General features: G+C 43.5%; 1 protein-coding gene across 2 annotated transcripts in view; it reads left to right on the top strand.

Annotated features, from left to right (window-relative positions):
- Positions 1 to 21500, top strand: part of CNGA3 (cyclic nucleotide gated channel subunit alpha 3) — a 56434-nt gene that overhangs the window by 16477 nt on the left and 18457 nt on the right. The window contains exons 4-6 of one of the 2 annotated variants that reach the window (XM_029601876.1): positions 6332 to 6338; positions 9196 to 9299; positions 13299 to 13405. In XM_029601876.1, the coding sequence (XP_029457736.1) occupies positions 6332 to 6338; positions 9196 to 9299; positions 13299 to 13405 (218 nt within the window). Of the gene's footprint in view, positions 1 to 6331; positions 6339 to 9191; positions 9300 to 13298; positions 13406 to 21500 lie in introns of both variants that reach the window. The other variant, XM_029601875.1, reaches the window with a different exon arrangement.

The raw sequence follows: 21500 nt of genomic DNA on the forward strand, positions 1-21500 counted from the left end.
GCAAATTTTGAAAGCTTTACCAAACACCAATAAAATATTTCAAACAGCAGACACATCACATACTAGAGATGAGCTTCGTTTTTTCGTATTGGGACGTATTCGGTTTGGGCACTTCGTCGAAATTTTCGTTTTTCGGCGGATCGTTTTTTGTCGGCAGGGATCAGGAAAACAAGTCGGAAAATGAATCAAAAAAAAAAAAGAATCGGGGGGAAAAAAAAGAATTGGGAAAAAACCACCCCAACCCTTCAATTTTACTTTCTTACAACCCACCCCCACCATCCCGATCCCAATCCCTCCCTAAGACTTACTAAAAGCCCTGGTGGTCCAGCGGGTGATCTCTCCCTCCGGGCCGTCGGGCTGTCGAGCCTGCTATGAATCAAAATGGCGCCGATGGCCCTTTGCCCTTACGATGTCACAGGGGCTACCGGTGCCATTAGTCAGCCCCTGTCACATGGTAGGTGCAATGGACGGCCGGCACCATCTTGTGCTCCTACCATGTGACAGGGGCCGACCAATGGCACTGGTAGCCCCTGTGACATAGTAAGGGCAAAGGCTATCAGCGCCATTTTGTATACAGGCAGCCGAGAGCCCGAGTACAGGAGATCGCTCCAGGACCCCCGCTGGACCACCAGGGACTTTTGGCAAGTCTTTGGGGAGGGGGGGGTCAGTCTCCATTCGTAGTGGTTCGGGGGACCTGAACCATGAAACGGATTCTCCCTGAAATTCGGGGAAAATTTGTTTTTCGGGTTAGTGCAGGGGGGGGGAGGGGCACATTTATTTAAGTCTTGGGGATGAATCGGGATGATGGGGGATTGTAATACAGTAAATTTGAAGGGTTGGGGTGTTTTTTGATTTTTTTAAATTAAATGTGCCCCTACCCCCGCACTAACCCAAAAAACAAATTTTACCTGAAGTTTGGGGAAAATCCGTTTCATGGTTCAGGTCCCCCGAACCACTATGAATTAGGCAATTTTGTTGAAATTGCCTAATTCGTGATAAATGAATGCACATCTCTATCACATACTACCTAATAATTAAAATGGTAGTAAATCAAGAAAAATGAACTTAAAAAGTCACCTTTACTTACCCTCTCCAGCAGTTCTCCTACTCCTTTCCCTTGCAGGCCACACCAGAAACAGCAGTAGCTGCTGAAGCTGTCCTCCTGGTCCTCTTCCTTAGGGACCACAACCAGTCTCTTCTCTCTCACACACACACAAGCACACACATACCAGTCATCTCCCTGATCAGTCTTTCTCACACATACACCTCACCTCTCTGACCAGTCTCTCTCAATCACACAATGCTCTCGCTCTCTCTTACTTACACACAGGCTTTCAATCACACACATGCTCTCTCTATTTCACTTACATACAAGCTCTCAATCACACATGTTCTATCTCACTTACAAACAGGCTCAATCACACACATGCCCTCTCTCTCATAGCCACAAGCCAGCCAAAAACATGCTCCATCTCTCTCTCGCACACACATTGACACACAAGTACCCTCCCTGACTCACATATACACCACACACATTACACTCTCATAGAAACATCTTCCCTGTCTCACACACAGAAGCACCATTCCTTTCTCACATACACACCACATATACACACACAGAAGCACCATTCCTTTCTCACATACATGCCACATTCATATACTCAGAAGCGCCATTCCTTTCTCACATACACACACACAGAAGCACCCTTCCGATGTCAAATACATATACACAAAGGCCCCCAGCTGATCAGCTTGTCTCCACCGGCAGCTAGCAGCACCGATCTTTATTTCTTCGGCCCCCACTGGCCTGGTCTCCGGCGGCGGCTGGCAGCAACGGCCCGATAGGCCAATCCACCCCTGGATCCCACGATGGCCTTGCAGGTCCAGTGCTCCACTTCTGGTTCCAGTTGGGTGGGCCTGGGTCCAAATTGGGCAGGCAGCTGCCCACCCATGGCTACACCACTGCTATAGCAGCTTGGCTTGTTCTGTGTTCCTAATAAGAGGTGTATTGGTGTTTAGGGCCTGGTGTCATTTTTGCAGTGCTGCCTTTTCATAGGTAGAGTTGTTGCTGTTTGAGTTCCATAATGCAGGTGTAACTTTGTGCATATTAGTTTGTGTACATTATTTCAGATCCTGGAAGTCTGATAGGTGCTATATTTTTGTTTTGCACAGAATGCAGAGTGGCTTTTTTGGGTTTCCATTCGAGTTTCTGTTTCCATATTTGTAATTTGTGGTCTTTCTGTACTTGGTGAAGGTTGATTCTATGTGTGTGACAGAGGTGAAGTATTTTACTAGCATGTAGGCATTTGTATCAATATTATTTGTTGTGTTTTCTCAATAGAACATACATTGGTGGTAAATTACTGTTTTTTCATAAGGAGGGCTATTGCACCTGGTAGGAGAGAGTATTTATATTGCTGTTATTGAGATGTCACCAGAAATATTTTTTTGTATGGTAAATTGAATGGGGAATGTCCTAGTTCTGCTCTGCACCCATTATTGGGGGTCGAGGGGGTTCCTGTGGAATGCAGAGTGTTTGTTTACATTTAGCCTGGTGATGGTCACGTGTTCAGTGTGTCACGCATGTGAGAACCATCTGTCAGGTGTGCCCAGACAGAAAAAAGCTTGAGAGCCACTGGTCCAGAGAATCCAGGTCGTTAGCTATCTGGTCCCAAGACCTCAGCTTCTTGCTCTCACACTGGTCTTACCATATATTCAGTTAATTGCCATGTAAAATGCTGTCATGGAAAACAGAATGAGATCGGTTAAAAGCATACTGCTGATTCAGAATGACATGAAGGAGTATTATAGTCTCATTTTTATGTTATAGTTAACACAATGCAGTCAATAGGCTCTGATCAATTCCAATATCAACAACTGCAACAAGGAAGCATAAGTAAAAAAAACAATAAGACAGCTTCACAGTCTAACAGTTCAAAGATAGTTACTCTCTTGTGTCACTTGAGTACAGTCACTGACGATTTTTCCCTCTCAGGGTAGTCTTTAGCCCTCGTCTAAGAAAATATTTCCCATTCTCCAAAACAGATCACAGTTTCTCTACCACATACGTGCCATGAAATCCTCAGCTCCAGATTCAAATTCTAGCACTTCAGAACTCCTCTTAGTAATTCTTCTCCATGACTCATGAAGCCATGCCATATACCCCCTCCAAAACCATCCCCTTTGGGGGGAGGAGAGAACCCTTCCATCAGTCACACCCTTAAATCACACTTCCTTGGACCTCATTCTACTTGAAAGTTCCCATAATAAAGTGTCTTACAGTGAAGCCACAGGTGTCATACTATTATGGTTGAGTGTGTTTTGGTGGGTCCTTCGGTGCTGTGGGAGATGACCACGCCCATGGGAAGGAGCCCCATGAAGAGCCACAGCACTGGGCTAGACTCGTAATGCACAAAACACAGTTAGTTCTTTATTAAACAGCTTGAAGAGAACCACCAGAGGTGGCAGTAGTGAGGCAGTCTGGTAGTTGCAGTCTCAGAGACCTCGGCAGAGGGAGCCCTTCTCTCTTTGATGATGATAGGAGGTTCCGCAGCAGGTTTCATAGCTAGGAGATACTGTGGATGAGATAGACTGAGAGATAGAGTACTCACTAGGGGCCGAATTTTAAAAGGGTTACACGCGTACCTTATGCGTGTAACCCTTTTAAAACGCCCCTGCGCGCGCTGAGCCTATATTGCATAGGCTTCCGGCGCATGCAAAGCCCCAGGACGCGCATAAGTCCCGGGGCTTTCTTGGGGTGGGCGTGTCGGGGGGCATGACATGGTCGGCACATCGGGGGCGTGTCTGAGGGCGTGTCGTTGCCAGTGCGTCATCCAGGGGCGGGGGCGTGGTTTCGGCCCGGGGGCATTCCGGGGGCATGGCCGTGGCCTCCGGACCAGCCCCCGGACCGGAACATGGCGCGCGGCAGCCGACCCGGCGCGTGCAAAGTTACGCCTGCCTCGAGCAGGCGTAACTTGTGCGACAGAGGTAGGGGGGGTTTAGATAGGGCCAGGGGGGTGGGTTAGGTAGGGGAAGGTGGGGGGAGGCGGAAGGAAAGTTCCCTCCGAGGCCGCTCCGATTTCGGAGCGGCCTCGGAGGGAACAGGCAGCGCGCGCAGGGCTCGGCGCACGCAAGTTGCACAACTGTGCACTCCCTTGCGCGCGCCGACCCAGGATTTTATAAGATACACGAGTATCTTATAAAGTACGCGCGCGCGCTGTGCTTTAAAATGTACCCCAGCGTGTTTGCTGTTGGTATGCAATTCCACCAGATATGTTGAAGAAGGTACAGGCACCGAGGCAGGGAGAGCAGGCCCTCGAGGAGCGAGTGCCTGTTCCCTGTAAGGCACCTGAAATAAAGCAGAGGGCCCCCGAGGAGCGGTTACCCAGGTTAGCAGTTACCCCGAAGGGCAGAGAGAGAGCTTCCAGCAGCAACACGGAAGCAGCAGAGTAGTGTAGACCAGAACAAATTCGAGTCCTTGCAAACTCAATGAGCTAGTAAACTAATGAAGGTAATATACCTGCTTCTGCAGGGTCTGGAATTATGCCTGCAGATCTTGTATAGCCCGCGTGAGACTCTGGACACAGGATTCCAGTTGTTCCATAGCCTGACCCTGATTTTGGGCTGCTTCAAACTGTCACAGTCCACTCTGCTCTGAAGAGGCCTGGATGGGCTGAACATCTTCACTTTGCAAGAGCCGCCATTCCTCATGGATCGAGCCCACAGGTTCAGGTGGCCATCAGGACTTCCAATGAAGTAGTTAACCAGGCTGGACTGGCATGCAGGACCAGAACAGGAAACAGGCACGGATAGGATCCAGGACCAGGGATCACATAAGGGTGAGAACTGAGGCACAGACTGGGCAAAGAACACAAGAAGGTCAGAGACAAATAGCCAAACCAATACCGCTTCCACAGGGCAGACACCAGCTGAGCCGTTGGACCAGCAAAGGTGTGGTTGAAAGAATTTCCTTATATTCTGTAGTCTATTAGGTCCACACCTATTGTTGGTCCAATAGGGATCCTCCATGGATGATTCTCACTATCTTTTCATCTCTTGTATGTTACCAGGACTTCTTTGCTGTTTCAGAGTCCCTGTGGCTCTGTTGTCAAATTTCCTGGCATCTGAACACCTGGGGCTGCAGGTTGAAATCTCCCTGACCCTAGGGCTGATTCAATAAAGTCCGCGGGAGGCGAGCACTTCCTCTCCCGATGCGTGCACAGGCACCTCTACTGGGCACGCAATTCTTTATTTAAATGGAGGCCTGAATGTCCCTAGCGCCTCCTTAATGGTGGAAGCGGCGGCTGTCAGCGGGTCTGACAGCCACTTAATTTTACCGACGTCGGTTGTCGAACCCGCTGACAGCCACGGGTTTGGAAAACAGACGCCGGCAAAGTTGAGTGTCCATTTTCCAACCCGCAGGCAGATTTTTTTTTTTTAAAGAAGTTTTTTTTGGGGGGGGTGGCCTCCGACTTAATATTGCTATATTAAGTTAGAGAGTGTACAGATAAGCAGTTTTTTCTGCTTATCTGTACACTTGCTCGGTGCCATCTGAAATTAACGCCTGCCAATTGCGGGTGACTAACTAATAGGCTCATCAACATGCATTTGCATGTGAAGAGCACTATTAGTTTCGGGGGGGGGGGGGGGTGGTTGGCTGTGCATTTTCCATGCGCCATTACCCCTTACAGTATAATAGGTAATAATAGCGCTTCAAAAATGCGCGGCCAAAGGGAGCTATATGGTGCGCTCGGCTAAGCGTACCATCTGTATTGGCCTGCCTATGTGCAAAAATTGTCTTTTCTGTGATTTTTTATAAGCAGAGTTCAAATTTGTGCTTTATGAGCCAGTATAATGCAATCGTCATCAGGATTTCTTGTGAGCACTGTTTTGCCATGTGCATGTACACAGCTTAGAGGGAACAGTGCTTCAGGGTGATCCAAGTAACTACAGACCAATAATCCTGATGCTGGTGCCAGGCAAAATAGTGGAAGCTATTGATAAGAACAAAATCACTGACCATATGGATAAACATGGATTTAATGGGAGAAGAGCCAATAAGGATTTAGCAAAGGGAAGTTATGTCTTATTAATTTATGAGAATCCTTTAAAGGTATAAATGAGTGTGTGGATAAAGGTGAACCCATTAATATAAGACCAAATTTCAAAATGGCCGCACACGTAAAAAAAATCGGCATTTACCCGTGTGGCCAGGCCCCCACTCGCATTTTCAAAAGGGCCCAGCCATGCGCATAACTGCCGATACGCACACAAGTGCCGGGCCCTGAAAAAGAGCAGGGCTGGGGGGCGTGGTCTTGGCGGGGAGGGACAGGACAAAGGTCAGCTGGAACAGCAGCCATTAGCCGCTATCCCGTGGAAGCGCACGCCGGCAGTTGGCCAGTCTGCGCAAACTACTTCTGCTCCAGGGGAGCAGTAAGTAATAAAACTAAAAAAAACGTAAGTTGCTGGGAAGGGTTTAGGGGGTGGAGAGGAGAGGGAAAGAGGGAGGCAGTTTAGGTAAGGGGTAGGAAAGTTCCCTCCCAGTCAGCTTCTTAATTGGAGCAGACTGGGAGGGAACTGGGGAAGGCCTGATTGCATCATCACGCGTAATTTACTAAACTCCCCACCGCGCACGGCGTCTGTACATGCACACACAGATTTTAAAATCTGGCACGCATATGTGCGCAGCCCACAGATTTTAGAACACGCACATGTTATAAAATTGGCATGTGCACACGTCAGGAACCGCATGCACATGGACGCACACGGGCTTGTTTTAAAATCTACCCCATAGTGTATTTGGATTTTCAGACAGTATTTGATAATGTACCTCATAATTGATTCCTCGGGAAATTAAACAGTCATGGGATCGGAGGCAATGCCTTATTTATTTATTTATCTATTTAGGATTTTTATATATCGACCTTCTCAATACAAGTATCAAATCAGGTCGGTTTCCATAGAACAAAACTGTCGCGGTTAAGGCGTTACAATAAACAGAGTTTCTGAACATAAGAACATAAATAAATATTACATAGACAACAATAACTTGTCAAAATAACGTGAATAAATATAGGGAATAGCTAAAAAGGGGGTAGTGTAACTTGGGATATACAGTTAACAGAGAACTGTGTTGATGGGCAAAAACATGAGTAATGCATGAGCTAAAAGAACTATTGTGGATTAGTAACTGGTTCAATGATAGTTTTTGGGTACTTGCCAGGTTCTTATGGCCTGGATTGGCCACTGTTGGAAACAGGATGCTGGGCTTATTGGACCCTTGGTCTGACCCAGTATGGCATGTTCTTAAGAGTAGGTCTAAATGGTCAATTTTCCTAACGGAAAGAGGAAAATACAGGAGAGTCCCAGGCATCTGGGCTGGGACCAGTGTTTAACTTATTTGCTAATCTGGAAAAGGGAGCAACAAATGAGGTGATTAAATTTGCAGATGACGCAACATGATATAAAGTAGTTAAAATATAAGCAAACTGTGAAAAACTGCTTGAGGACCTTGCCAGATTGGGACCTGGAATTCTAAATGGCAGATGAAATATAATGTAGACAAGTGAAAAGGGTACACATAGGAAACATAATCATAACTATGATGGTCATAATGTTGGGTACCACATTTGGAATTATCACCCAGGAAAAAGCCCTAGGTTTAAAAATAGGTTTTGAAAAATTTCTGGATGGCAGGTCCATTAACACTTATTAACCAAGCAGGTGTGGTGATGATTGCCACCTCCAATATCTGGGAATGAATGGGGAAGAGATCTGACAAGTGATTCGCCACTATAAAAGCCATGGTAAAAGTCAGAAAGATGCTTGGCTGCACAGGGAGAAGAATGGTCAGCAGAAATAGGGAGGTGATATTGCCCCTGTATAGGTCCCTGGTGAGACCTCAACTTGGAATACTGTGTACAATTCTGGAGGCCGCACCTTCACAAGGATATTAACCGGATGGAGTCTGTCCAGAAGGTGGCTACTAAACTGGTCAGTAGTCTTCATTCTAAAGCATATCGGGATAGACAAAGATCTAAACATGTATACCTTAGAGGAAAGATTAGATAGGGGAGATTTGACAGAGACATTCAAACATCTCAAAGGTTTCCATACACAGGAGGTGAGCCTTTTTCAATGGGCAAGAGGCTCTAGAACAAGGGGTCATGTGATGAGGTTGGAAGGGGGTAGACTCAGGAATAATTTTAGGAGATATTTCTTTACAGAGAGGGTGGTGGATGTGTGGAACAGCCTTCCCAGTGGAAGTAGTAGACAAAAACAGTATCTGAATTGAAGAAAGCATGGGATAAATACAGGGGAGATCTCTAAGGAAGTGATGAGAATTATAATGCTAAATTAATTGAAAGGATGGGCCATATGGTCTTTTTCTCCTGTCATGTTTCTATTGGAAACAGAACCGTTGGTCTGATCCTGCATTGTGTAATCTGCACTACACAATCTCCCAGATTCAGCAGGATCTTGCAAAAGGGGGGCTAGGCTTTGGGTGTAGCTTCCTCACCAGCCCCTCCGCTATCTATGCTTTCACGTGACTCCAAAATAAAATCACTCTCTTTTATTTTTTTGTAGACATATAATAGTCTTTCATATTCTGCTTTTTGAGACCTTAGGATCATTGAGGCCAACTTTCAAAGGGTTTAGGATCCTAACTTTGTTAATTAGGCTCCTAAAGTGATTCTTTTGAAAATTTACTAGGTCTCAGTTCTTAAATTTAACCTCCTAGTTTCATTAGGACCTTAAATTTAGGGCCCTAAGAAGTGGGCAGCTTCAGGGGTTGGGATTTAGATTAGGCGCTTGGCACTGATTTTCAGCACTAGGCATCTAAGATAGGTTCTTAAATCTAGCTCAAGAGTGGCTGAAAATAGGTGCCTAATGTACTGCCTGATTCACTAAGCCTTTCTCCGCTTCTGTGTCTATGGGAAAACACCTCGATTAATCAGGCCTTGAGATCCCTAAATTTAGAGACTCAACTAACTGAATATCAAGCTCATTGTGTCAAGCATTCTATGGCTAATGGTACTGAACTGTGCTATTCATGAATCCCACAGGAAATGCTCACGATTTAGAAAAGTCTTTAGCTACCGGTAATAACATTTTTATATTACAAAAAAAAAAAAAAAGAACAGTCTTTAGCTTTCCTGCCATTTCTTTTAAATAACGGTTGCTTTTTTCAGAAAGAAGAAAGTTGTCTTTGTGATTGATCCAGCAAGTAACCTGTATTATAGATGGCTGTCAATTATCTCAGTGCCCGTACTGTACAACTGGTGTTTGATAGTGTGCAGGTATGTAATGATTTATTTTAATTCAATAATTTTTAGTGGGACTTCCCACATTTAAGCATAAAAGCATGTCCCTAATCCTAAGGAGCAAGCATCTAGTGGTGAGCATTGTATGAGCACAGCCTATGCAGTATGGCCTAAAACAGTTGACTTGAAAGATGGTGATCCTGGCAGGCTAGGGAGATTATGAAGGCTCACTTTACGAATGTATTTCATCATCATCATCATCATCTGGGCACTGAAAGAAATGATCTATGGAAAAGAAACAGACAGTAAGGACCAGTATACAGAGTTTACAAACAGGCAGAACATTTTTGCTAGAAGTATGTAAATTATTGTATTATTTATAAAAGATAATTTCCAATATCCTGTTTACTTTTAAGGCAAACTGGCATGAACAGTACAATTAGATTTTCTTCTAAGTTAGATCTGAAATAGTGCTATGAACTATTTTACCAAAACTATTTTCGTATAAAGGATTGCGCATGAAAAACAAAAATCTAATTTGTTTCTAATATTTTTAAAGTGTTAACAAAATATATTACCCAAAATCATATTGATTTAAATCAAAGCCTTCTATATGAATATGGCTAAATATTATACGCCTATCTGCCGATTCTATATACCATATCTAAAGCTGTATATTATGGTATATAGAATCGGCAGATAGAAGTATATCTAAGCTGTATATTATACACCTATCTGATTCTATATACTGTATCTACAGCTGTATAGTATACATCTGATTATATATACCGCATCTACAGCTGTATATTATACGCTTATCTGATTCTATATACCACATCTACAGCTGTATATTTTTGGTATTTCTCTCTTTTTCCAGCAGAGCTCTCTTTTGCTTCTTACTCCAGTCAGACAGTAACGGAGTTACTGCTTTATGAAGGAAGAGGGGCAGCATTTAGAGGCAGGAAGTTGAACAGAGATTGATTAGTCCATCTACACCATTGCCCTAAAGGTTTCATTTACATGAATAGATTTGCTGCAGAACCTTTACTGTTTGCTCGGTACATTTTTATATATTAACTTGTAGATGGAAACATTCTTGAAAGTGTCATCTAAGTAACACAAGCTGAATGAGTTTTTCAAGTTGGCAAACCATAAGAAATGAAACACCATAAATTATAAAAAGTGTGTCCTTTGCCCTCATATGGAATTTTCTGTAAACAGGCATATTTCGAAAATAATAAATTTCTAGGTCTCTCAGTGGAACGATCCATTTCAATTCTATAGTAGGAAACATCAAGATGGTTACAGAGAATGCTTGCATTCCTCCTGCTAAGCAATCAAATTGACAAAATGTACCTGCCTTCTCATAAGAACAAAAGAAGTTGCCATACTGGTCAGACCAAGGGTCCATCAGGCCCAACATCCTGTTTCCAATAGTGGCCAATCCAGGTTACAAGTATCTGGGAAGTATATAAACACCAAGTAGATCCCATGCTACTGATGCCAATAATAGCAGTGACTATTCCCTAACTAGTAAATTTTCAAAGATCCACACGCTGTCCCGGGGAAGAGCTCGCCCGGCAGCTGGTCGGCACGCAGAGATTACTGCTACTCCAGAGGAGTAGTAAGTAATAAAATAAAAAATATTGGGAAAACTAGGTTAGATTTAGGGGGTGGGGAAGAGGGCGGAGGTTTTTGGGGGTTTTTGTTTGGTTTCTTTTTTACCATGATAGCACACTATGCAGATGATTTCAATGTATTATCCACTTTAATGCTTAACTTCTAATATAGAACTTAACATTGTGTAACTACAGCATGGGTTATTTTTCCCTATATGCATCACCTTGCACTTGTCCACATTAAATTTCATCTGCCGTTTGGATGCCCAGTCTTCCAGTCTTGCAAGTTTCTCCTGTAATTTATTACAATCCGCAGGTGATTTAACTATTTTTTTTCCAACATTAATATTTGTGCCTTATTGTAAACCGTTGTGATGGTACCTAGCTTAACGACGGTATAGAAAAGTTTTTAAATAAATACATAAATAAATAAAAATGTTGTGCCATCTGCAAATTTGTTCTCCTCACTCAGGAACTCGTAGCTCCTCAACACCCTAACAGTATGTCTTGATTGCTGTCATTCTCTTTTCTGCATTATTTGCCTCCATAAATTTCCATTTTATCATCGTTAACGTTTAACACTGAAAAATCTATTAGAAATGAAATGCCATGTATCTGAAAATAAGAAAAATCTCTAGAAATTCAATGATTTTATCTGAGACTAATGTCAGCATTAAGCTTTTTGCAATCTGTGGTATCCCATGGTTCTTACCTTAGGAAGCAATTGCAATTGCCATGCCAATGTTTATCTTTTTTGGGCGGTAAAGCATCAATAGTATGTGATGAATGGGGACTTTCATTGTTAGTTTTTATTTTACAATTTTTTAATGGAAATTTATCAGTATTTATTGTAACAAGAACAAAAATGGCATAAATCAGTGGAAAAAAATGAATCAGGATTTTTCCAGGTAAATATTTTTGTTCCTCTTGTAATAGACACTGAAATTCCCAGGAAAAAATTAAATAAAAACTGAAAATAAAGGTCTTTATGAATGAAGCATGAACACCTAATTAGACTGGAGCTTGAAAGAACTGGGGTTTAGAACATATTATGAAAGTTATGCCAAAAGTGAAAACTAATGGCTGAATTTTCAAACACCAGCGCGCACAAATCCTGGCAGATACGCACGTGGCCAAGCAGAGCACGCGAAGAGCGCATTTTCTAAACAGCCCAGCCAAAAGCATATCTGCTGGTATGCACGGAAGGGGCAGGGCCGGCCAGGACAGTGCCATTTTGCGCTGTCCCGGGGAAGGAGAACTCACTTCATCTCTTCAGATGAAGTAAGTTCGAAAACTAAAAAAAAAATAAAATAAAAAGAGGGGGATTTTAGGGGGCAAGGAGGAGAGGGAAAAGGGAGGTAGAGTAGGTAGGGGGATAGGTAAGTTCCCTCCCAATCCACTCCTTAGGACTGGGAATGGAGCGGACTGGGAATGGGCCGATAGCGTCGCCGCACATATTTTTTTTAAATCACCCCCTTGCGCGCACAAGTCGTGACCCATCTGCACATGCGCTCACAGATATAAAATCAGGCACGCATGTGCACACAGGTATCGTATTTTATAACACACAAGCGGCAACGCATGCATGTTATCAAATCAGAGCGTCCATTTGTGCACGCCAGGAACCGGGCACACATGGACGCGTGCTCGGGTCTAAAATCCACCTTATAGTTTTCAGCACTCCGGAAAAAAAAATAATTTAATCCAATTTATTTTTCTTTCAGTAGAGAAGTGGCTTAAAGACTGAGGGGTAGATTTATAAACTTGCGCTCGCTACCTGGCGCGCACCCCATGGTCGCCCAATTTTATAACATGTGCGCGCAGGTGCACGCATATTATAAAATCGGAGGTCGGCGTGCACAGGGGGTGTACACTTGTGCGTCCTGCATGTTCCGACGTTCGCAGCCTTGCACAGTTCCCTCCCAGTCCGCTCCAATTTCGGAGTGGACTGGGAGGGAACTTCCCACCCCCTACACTAGACTCCCTTCCCCTTTCCCACCCCACCCCCAGCCCTAACCTAGACCCCCCCCCCCAAAATTTTTGTTGACCCTGTTGCGCCAGGTGCAGGTTGCGCGCGCTGGCACCCTGCCGGCAAGCGATCCCCCGGCACAGCAGCAAATGGCCGCTGTGCCGGGGGCCTCTAGCCTTGCCCCCACCCCTTTCTCGAAGCCCAGGGACTTACACGTGTCCCAGGGCTTTACGCTCGTGGCCAAGCCTTTTAAAATAGGCCCGGTGTGCGGAGGCGTTTAAAAATCCAGCCCTAAGGGAATGATCTGAAAATCCTTCATGAGTGGTTCTCAGCTTTAATCAGGAAATAATTATTCTAGAGGATGATCTTAGATTATCAGCACTGGAAATGTGGGCATCCTTCCCATTCCTGCATTACTAACATCTCTTTTTTTTTTTTTTTGTATAGAGCATGCTTTGATGAACTTCAAACTAATCATATCTCCTTATGGCTAGTGCTGGATTATAGTGCAGATTTTATCTACATTATAGACACATTAGTCAGAGCAAGGACAGGTGAGTCCACTCTTTTTGAAGTTTACAAGTAGAGAAAATAACTTTAAAAGACCTGTGTGCACACCCATAGGTGCATGTTTATGGCCATGTACAGATCTACCAAGTATTTTACAACCCATCTGTCTCATATATATACATAATTCTTCCTGCAACATTTGCGTATATGTAAAAAAAAAAATACACATGAATACATATTCAAGTTACCCAGATAAGTTTTAAAGCACTTAAGTAAGATAGATAAGTCTCAAATAGAACTATTAGGGAGAGCGAGAGAGAGAACCTATTTATAAGGCCTTCAACCAGTCAACCAGCTAAATCGCGAGGTGGTGATTTAGGGTTTAGGGGCCAGTTTTATATGCAGAGTGAGTTGTACGTACTGCACAGTACACCTCAATGAAGATTTGACCATTTGGAGTGAGGAAAGTCTCACAAAGAGATTTCTACAATGTTCTCTCATCCTAGCTTGATGGACTCTAAAACAGGGTACTATCAAGCTAGGGCGAGATAACATAGTAGAAATCTCATTTTATACCTGTATGTTTATACATAAACCCTATTTATGCATGAGATTTATAAAACAGTATATACATGAATACATACTATTTATACCAGAATACATTTTTGTGCGCAATGTTTTGAAAATTCACCTTTTTAATGTTAATTTTAAAAACCTTTTTGTTGAGTCTTAAAACTTGCATTCATGATAGTATATTCATGAATCAAACTATTATATTACATCAAATAATCAACAAATATATATATATATATATATATATATATATAAAAGACACATGGGGCAGATTTTAAAATACCTGCGCGATGGCCTGCCTATGTTGCATAGGCCGCCGGCGCATGCAAAGCCCCGGGACGCACAATTGTGCACTCCCCTGCGCATGCTGACCCTCGATTTTATAACATGTGCGCGCGGACAGCTCGCGCATGTTATAAAATCAGGCATAGATTTGTTCAAGCTGGGTTGCGCGAACAAATCTACACCCGCACATAACGTTAAAAATCTACCCCATACTTTTTACCAACAGACATGGTGGACAATATTGAATAAGCCTTTTCAACCCCTAAATACCCATTTACAAGGATAAATGGTTTTGAATATTGTTCTCTGCATGAACTTCGTAATATTGCCTCACGTATTCCTAACATGCTGCAGGTTCAGAAAAGAGTCAATGCAGAAGTGGCTCAGCGAATTGGGGAATTCTTCCTGGGGGAATTCGAGTTTTTCACACAATGGGCTTTAAGTGGAGTCCATCCCCACTTGCGGCCAAGGAGCAACGGGGCTTGGTGTGCCACAAATAGAGCCCATACCACTCATGGCCAAAGAATGGAAGGAGGCCAGTAGTAGGCCACGAGCAGAGCCCATCCCGCTCACAGCCAAGGACAGAGGAGACCTGGCAGTGGGCAGTGACCAGAGTCCATCCTGCTCGAGGCCGAGGAGACCTGGTGGCGGGTGACAAGTGGAGCCCATCCCGCTCGTAGCCAAGGATAATGAAGACCTAGCTGCAGACTGAGAGTGGAGCCCATCCTGCTCAAAGCCAAAGATTAGGCCCAAAGCGAGAAAGAAGCAGAGGCCCAGGATAGCTGCACATCTGCAGAATGAGAGAGCTGAGCCTTTGTAAAAGAAACAGTACATGTGCATGTGTGTGAGTGAGAGAGAGAAATTATGAGTGTAGGAGCGAGAAGGGATGTTTGTGTGTGAGAAAGGGAGCATTGTGAAGGGGTTTGTGTGTTTGAGAGAGGGGGAACCTGTGTGAGGGTGTGTGCGCCAGCGAGAGGGAGCCTGAGTGTGTGTGTGTGTGAGTGAGACAGCGAGCTTGGGTGAGAGGGAGGGAGCCTGGATGAGGCTGTGTGTGGGCTAGAGAGAGGGATCCTGGGTGATGGGGTGTGTGCACACAGAGGGAGCATGTGTGAAGGTATGTGTGTTTGAGAGAGGGACAGAGGAAGTGTGTGTGAGAGAGAGATACAGAGGGTGCCTGTGTGAGGGGCTGTATGAGAGAGGGATCAAATTCTGGGAATGGAGGGCTGGTGAGTGGATATAAAGAGTGGAAGGGGGTTGAGTCTGGGGGGAGGTCAGGATAATTAGTGGGGAGTAGAGGAGTTGGGGCCTGAAAGGACATAGTGAAAAGTGTCTGGCCAGAGGAATAGGGAGAGAGAGGTTGGAAGGGACACCATTACTGTGTACTTCTCGGGGAATTCTACTCAAAAGTTTTAAAACTCTACAATTTGAATAGCATTTCTGTATTACATTTTACATTAATCAGACTGTGATATATATTTGTTATTCTAATATAAAGTATGCAGAATTTTGCAGAATTTTAAATTTTTGTGTGCAGAATTCCCCCAGGAGTAGCATATAGACATTATAACAGGGGTCACCAAACTTTTTAAGAGAAGAGCCACATCAGACATTTCAACTCGCCAAGAGGGCCGGGGGGGGGCAGAGAAAGGAGGGGGAGAGACCCTCAGAGTTGTTTGCTGAGAAGGTTTTGAAGGGGGAGGACCTGGTCTGGCCCTTTCAGTGATGTGAAATACCAGAGAAGGGGGGAGACAGGGTCCCCAGGGGTGTGGCAGATAATGTCAGTAATATTTCTAGATTTCTCCAAAGTTGGCAACCAACCACACCTCGAAGCAACTTTGCTTCCTGCCTCACCCCTTTCCCCAATATTTCCACTAGGGAAGTAGGGGATGCAGAGAGTAGATGGATGGTGGGATGGGGGGGGAGGGTTGTATGTGTGATACACTCTCTCTCACTAACACCCCCCTATGCACTCTTCTTCTTTCCTCTCATCTCTTTCAACCACCTCTCACTCCCTCTCTTGTAACATGCTAGATTTATGGTATGGGTAAAACAATCCCCTCTGAAGGCTGGAAGACACTCTTGGACTTGGTTTCTGAGTTATAATGAAGATTTCTTCACTCTGCACCACTAAAATTTGCATCCTTAGGGGTTGATGTCCATGCCCCGCCCCCTCCCTAAGAGATAGCAGTGCAATTGGTAGCTCCAGAAACCACCATCCTTACCTGGCTCTGTCTGGCAGCTCCATTGAACCCATAGTTCAGTACCGCCAATCCCTTCCTTCCCATGGCCTGCAACACTCCACTGCAGCTGAAAACTCCTTATGGATGTGCTGCAGACTTTCTCCCTGTTTTTGGCACATGTGGCTCCGTCTGCAGAAGAAGCACTAATGCCAGCAATGCATAGTACAGTCAGTCAGTGGTGTCTTTGCTCCTGCATGCCCAGCCACACTGCTCTGACATCCTGCCACTTGCACGCCTGACTTCAAGTGTCTGAGCTGCTGGTAGTAGAGGAATACGCTCCCACTACCACCAAAGCATGCCAGATGAAGTTCCTACTGTCTTTGCTGCTGCTGACTCGATCAAACTCCTTCTGTCAGGGGCCACATCCAGTCCTCATGCCATAGTTTGGGGACTCCCCTGCCTTAGAGCATAATTTTCAAAGTGACCTTTACAGGTAAAAAAAGTTTTATTATATGCAGAAATGGTCTTTTACAAAATTGCCCACCTGGCATTCAGGTACATTTCCATGCACATGTCATGTTCACATGCAAGCTTATCCAGACTGAGTGGAAGCATTCCTGGGGCTGGAGTTGGAGAGGGTTTTGGACTTGCACACATACTTGTCATTTTTTTTAGAAATATATGTATGTAAATTTTCATGAAAAATTTGTAAAGATAATTTAGCGGGGTTATTTGGGCAGATAGATCTGTTGGGATAATTTTCAAAGCAGACTTGTGTGCATAAGTCTGTTTTGAAAATTGTTGTAACTTATACACGTATCTAACAACTTTTTTATTTGGAATATTACCCCCTTAGAGGATAAGGTCTTCCAGATGCAAACATGTAATTCTGTTTTAACCAAAGAGAATCTTGCAATGGCTCTGAAGATGGAACAGGTTTAAAAAATTGCAGAGAAATAAGAAATTAAGGCTTATTCATTATCCTAAATTGACACCTTTCTCAGGAATTGAAATGTTCAAGGGATATGCAAGAGAAGTTCTGAATATTCCATCTGAATGCCTTCTTCTATTGGCTAAGGTTTATTACACTGGGGAACAATTTTTAACATAATTCCTGTTGAGTTCGATTTTTCAGCTGTTTTAGATTTAAATAGGCATGCTGATTTCAAAACTGCAGTTAGTTTTCTTCTATCACGTCGGTTTTTCTCTACAGCCTATCTTAGGCCTGGATTTATCAAAATGCACTAAATATCGTATGCGATAGGAAAAGGGGCATGTTATATGGTAATAGGCAGTTTATCGCAAAGTGCACTCTCTCTCCAATTGTGCTTATATCACAAGCACAATTGGATCATCGGTGTTGACCTTAGAATGGTCTGCTTCCTTCTTGGTCAGCAACGCGGAAACACCAAATATCCCTGTTTTCTGTGTATGTGGGACAGCAGAGCTCGTGAGACGCATTGGATGCAGTCGAATTGGCCTCCAAGATCTGACCTCAAACCTGGTGATCCAAACATTCTAAATGAGCCACTTGTTGACAGAAAGAACATTATATCCCCACCTCTGCCCATAAAACTGGGTCTCATGAAGCAATTTGTTAAAGCTTTGCCAACTGAAGGAGACTGTTTCAAGTATCTCATTTTGGCATTTCCTAGCCTGTATTTGAAAAGATAAAGGCCGGTGTGTTTGACGGTCCACAGATTCGACAGCTCATTAAAGATGAATATTTCATCGGGACAATGTCAGAACTCCAAAAGAATGCTTGGTTGTCATTCAAAAACCTTGACAAGGACTTTCTTGGAAATACATGAGCACAAAATTACACCGAAATTGTCCCGAAACTCTTGGAGAGCTTCAAAATGCTTTGTTACAACATGAGCATCAAGGTGCATTTTCTGCATAGCTATCTTGCTGACTTCCTGAAAAACCTTGGTGCAGTCAGTAATGAGCAAGGTGAACAATTCCACCAAGATCTGAAGGTCAAGGAGGCACGGTATCAGGGTAGATGGGATGTACATATAATGGCTGACTATTGTTGGAGCATTAGGTGAGATTGTCCACAGATTGAATACTGCCGGAAAAGCTATAATCGTAAATTTTTAACTTAATATGTATGTTTGGTAGTAGAACTTTACTACTTGTACACAATTTTACTTACAGTAACAATATATAGCCTTTGTATGAATAACTCTAAACAGTATATTCAGGTAATCAAGTGTCAGATCTAATTCAAAGAAAATTGTGTTCCCCAGTGTTATCTTTCTTTGAAGATCAAAAGATCTCCTGGAGGAACAGGACTTCTAGTTGTCACTGGATAGTCTTAATATTACTGTTTTTATTCTGAAGCACACATGAGATGAATGTTCTTTGAACCACTTTGCTAGTCACATTGGTGCTTGATCCTGATTTTGACTTATTTCTCAGACTTTTTTTTTTCTTTTTTTATTACAGAAATCCCTTTTTCTTGGGTCAGAAAATATGATGTTCCCTGTTTCTAGACCCACCTAAGACAGTCCAGTTTTTAATGCAATGGATTGTTTCCATTGAGGCTACTTTTATATTAAGATTTTCTTGTAAATGTTTGATGAGAAATTAGAAAGTATGTTATGGCTTTTGTGATCTCAACAATTGGTGGTCTTTCTATATGAGAGAACAGTGAGAGTGGAATTCCAGTCTTCTCCTGCTTAACCTGCTCAAGCTTTGATATTTAGAGATGTTTGAAGGGAGCTTTTGACAAGGCTCAGGTTTTGCCTTTTGGTTTTCCTTTTGAAAGTGTTTATCTACTGATTCTTATTTTCTTTATAGACTCCTATCCCCCCATGAGACTGTAGTCTACTAGACATGTCAGTGAATGCTTCTATTTTGAGTTTCTCTTCTTTTTATATACGTTTGTTGAATTACCTGTCAGACAATATCTTGTTTGAATATTTTTCTGTGGTGACCCTTGGGTTCTCCACTAGATGGCCCTAGTCAAGGACCTGGGCAGCAAGTGTAGGAGTGGAGCAAACCACTAGCTACAGCACCTCTATGTGATTGCTGCAGGAAGGCTCCAGTTTGCTCAAGGGCCTACAAGAACCTGCATTATAAATCTGTGTGATATTTTGAGTTGGCAGTCAGAAGAGAATGAGCTTCTTGCTTGAGTTGGGTTTTCCCCTATTCTGTGTGTGCTAGGCATCATGGCTTGGGTTTTGCACCAAACAGGAAGGAGACAGTCACCCAGTTGATACGCAATCTGTCTAGTGAGGGTGTCTCAGGTTTTGAGTAAGAGATTTTTGGACTTTTTGTTTTATAGAAGATTTTGCACTTTGGCTTTCCTTTTGCACTTTATTTAACTCTGAAAGTGCAGACCATTGCATACCTGAGCAGGAGGAGCACCTGGCGGTCATAGAGCAGATGATAGGAAATTCATGTTTCCCACAGTTATGAATTCTTCAGTGAGAGTGAGATGGACTAAGGTTACACCCAGGCAATGAAAATGCTTAAATAGGAAGAAGCACCTGAGACTATCTTCTCCCAAACAATACAAATTTGGAAATGGAGCTATCCGCTTATGAATAAGGAGGAATACTTCAGGGAGGGTGGTGAAACTAATTCATCTTCTCTTTTTTTCTTTATTTCCTCAATGGCCACTTACCTAACAGACTGCGGGAACTCAATCATTGCAATTTCTCTTATTTATGGCCAAATTGGCAGTATCTTCATTGGAGCTTCCATAGTGAGCATACAAAGCTGCCAAGGGGGAAACATTTTGAGGAGATTATAGACATGTGGCATAGTGTGGTGCATCTCCTGCCCCTTTCTTCCCAGGATCTTAAAGAAAATAACCTTATGTACATCAGTGACAAAAGGGATGAATGAACAACAGATAGCTGTTTTACCTATCTCTGGGATCCCTTTGCTTTAGAATACCTATCTAGCACAGGAAACAAAAATGCAGGAAAGTCTTGCAAAAATTAAAATTTTCCTTCTTACTCTGGTCCTTGATGGGGAAGAAACCCAAGAAGATGCTTCAGAGTGGCATTCCCATACCTCTACTTCTCTTCAGATGCTGATCTCTAACTTCATGCAGCCCAACACACAGATAGGGTCCGTTGTAGCAGAGGGTGTGCTACCCAGCTCAGCCACTGACATCTCTCTAAGCCTGGATCCACACTCTACCCCTGCTGAGACTGCCTGAAGAGGAAGAAGAGAAGCTTGAAGCCTGGCATTGGCTAAACAGGCGCATCCGTGGCATACAATGGGGAGGCTGAAACATCGGACCTTGCAAGAATACAGCAATAATGCGAGTTGGATGATGGAACCCTGCAGGATCTACAGGTCGAAGATGGTAATGCCAAAACTGGTTTCAAGATCTGGCACTCATTAGGTCACCCTAAGCTTGAGGGTGAGTGGCTTGCCATTCGGCTCAACTTCTCCAGGGGATATTAACATTCCTGCTTTCTCTCCTTTGATAAAACCAAAGGTTATTACTTGGATATCATTTGGTCTGCAATGGCTTCTTTACCATAGTGTTTCCCAACCCTCTCCTGGAGGCACACTTGAGCAGCTGGGTTTTCAGGATTGCTACAATGAATATGCATGAAAGAAAGTTGCATAACCTGAGTTTGCAATGTATGCAAATCTCTCTTATAAGAACATAAGAAATTGCCATGCTGGGTCAGACCAAGGGTCCATTAAGCCCAGCATCCTGTTTCCAACAGAGGCCAAAACCAGGCCACAAGAACCTGGCAATTACCCAAACACTAAGAAGAACCCATGCTACTGATGCAATTAATAGCAGTGGCTATTCCCTAAATATAATTGATTAATAGCCATTAATGGACTTCTCCTCCAAGAACTTATCCAAACCTTTTTTGAACCCAGCTACACTAACTGCACTAACCACCTCCTCTGGCAACAAATTCCAGAGCTTTATTGTGCATTGAATGAAAAAGAATTTTCACCGATTAGTCTTAAATGTGTTACTTGCTAACTTCAAGGAATGCCCCCTAGTCCTGCTATTATTCGAAAGTGTAAATAACCGAGTCACATCTACTCATTCAAGACCTCTCATGATCTTAAAGACCTCTATCATATCCTCCCCTTAGCCATCTCTTCTCCA

The sequence above is a fragment of the Rhinatrema bivittatum genome, chromosome 5 (genome assembly GCF_901001135.1).
Source record: "Rhinatrema bivittatum chromosome 5, aRhiBiv1.1, whole genome shotgun sequence".
Lineage (NCBI taxonomy): Eukaryota > Metazoa > Chordata > Amphibia > Gymnophiona > Rhinatrematidae > Rhinatrema > Rhinatrema bivittatum.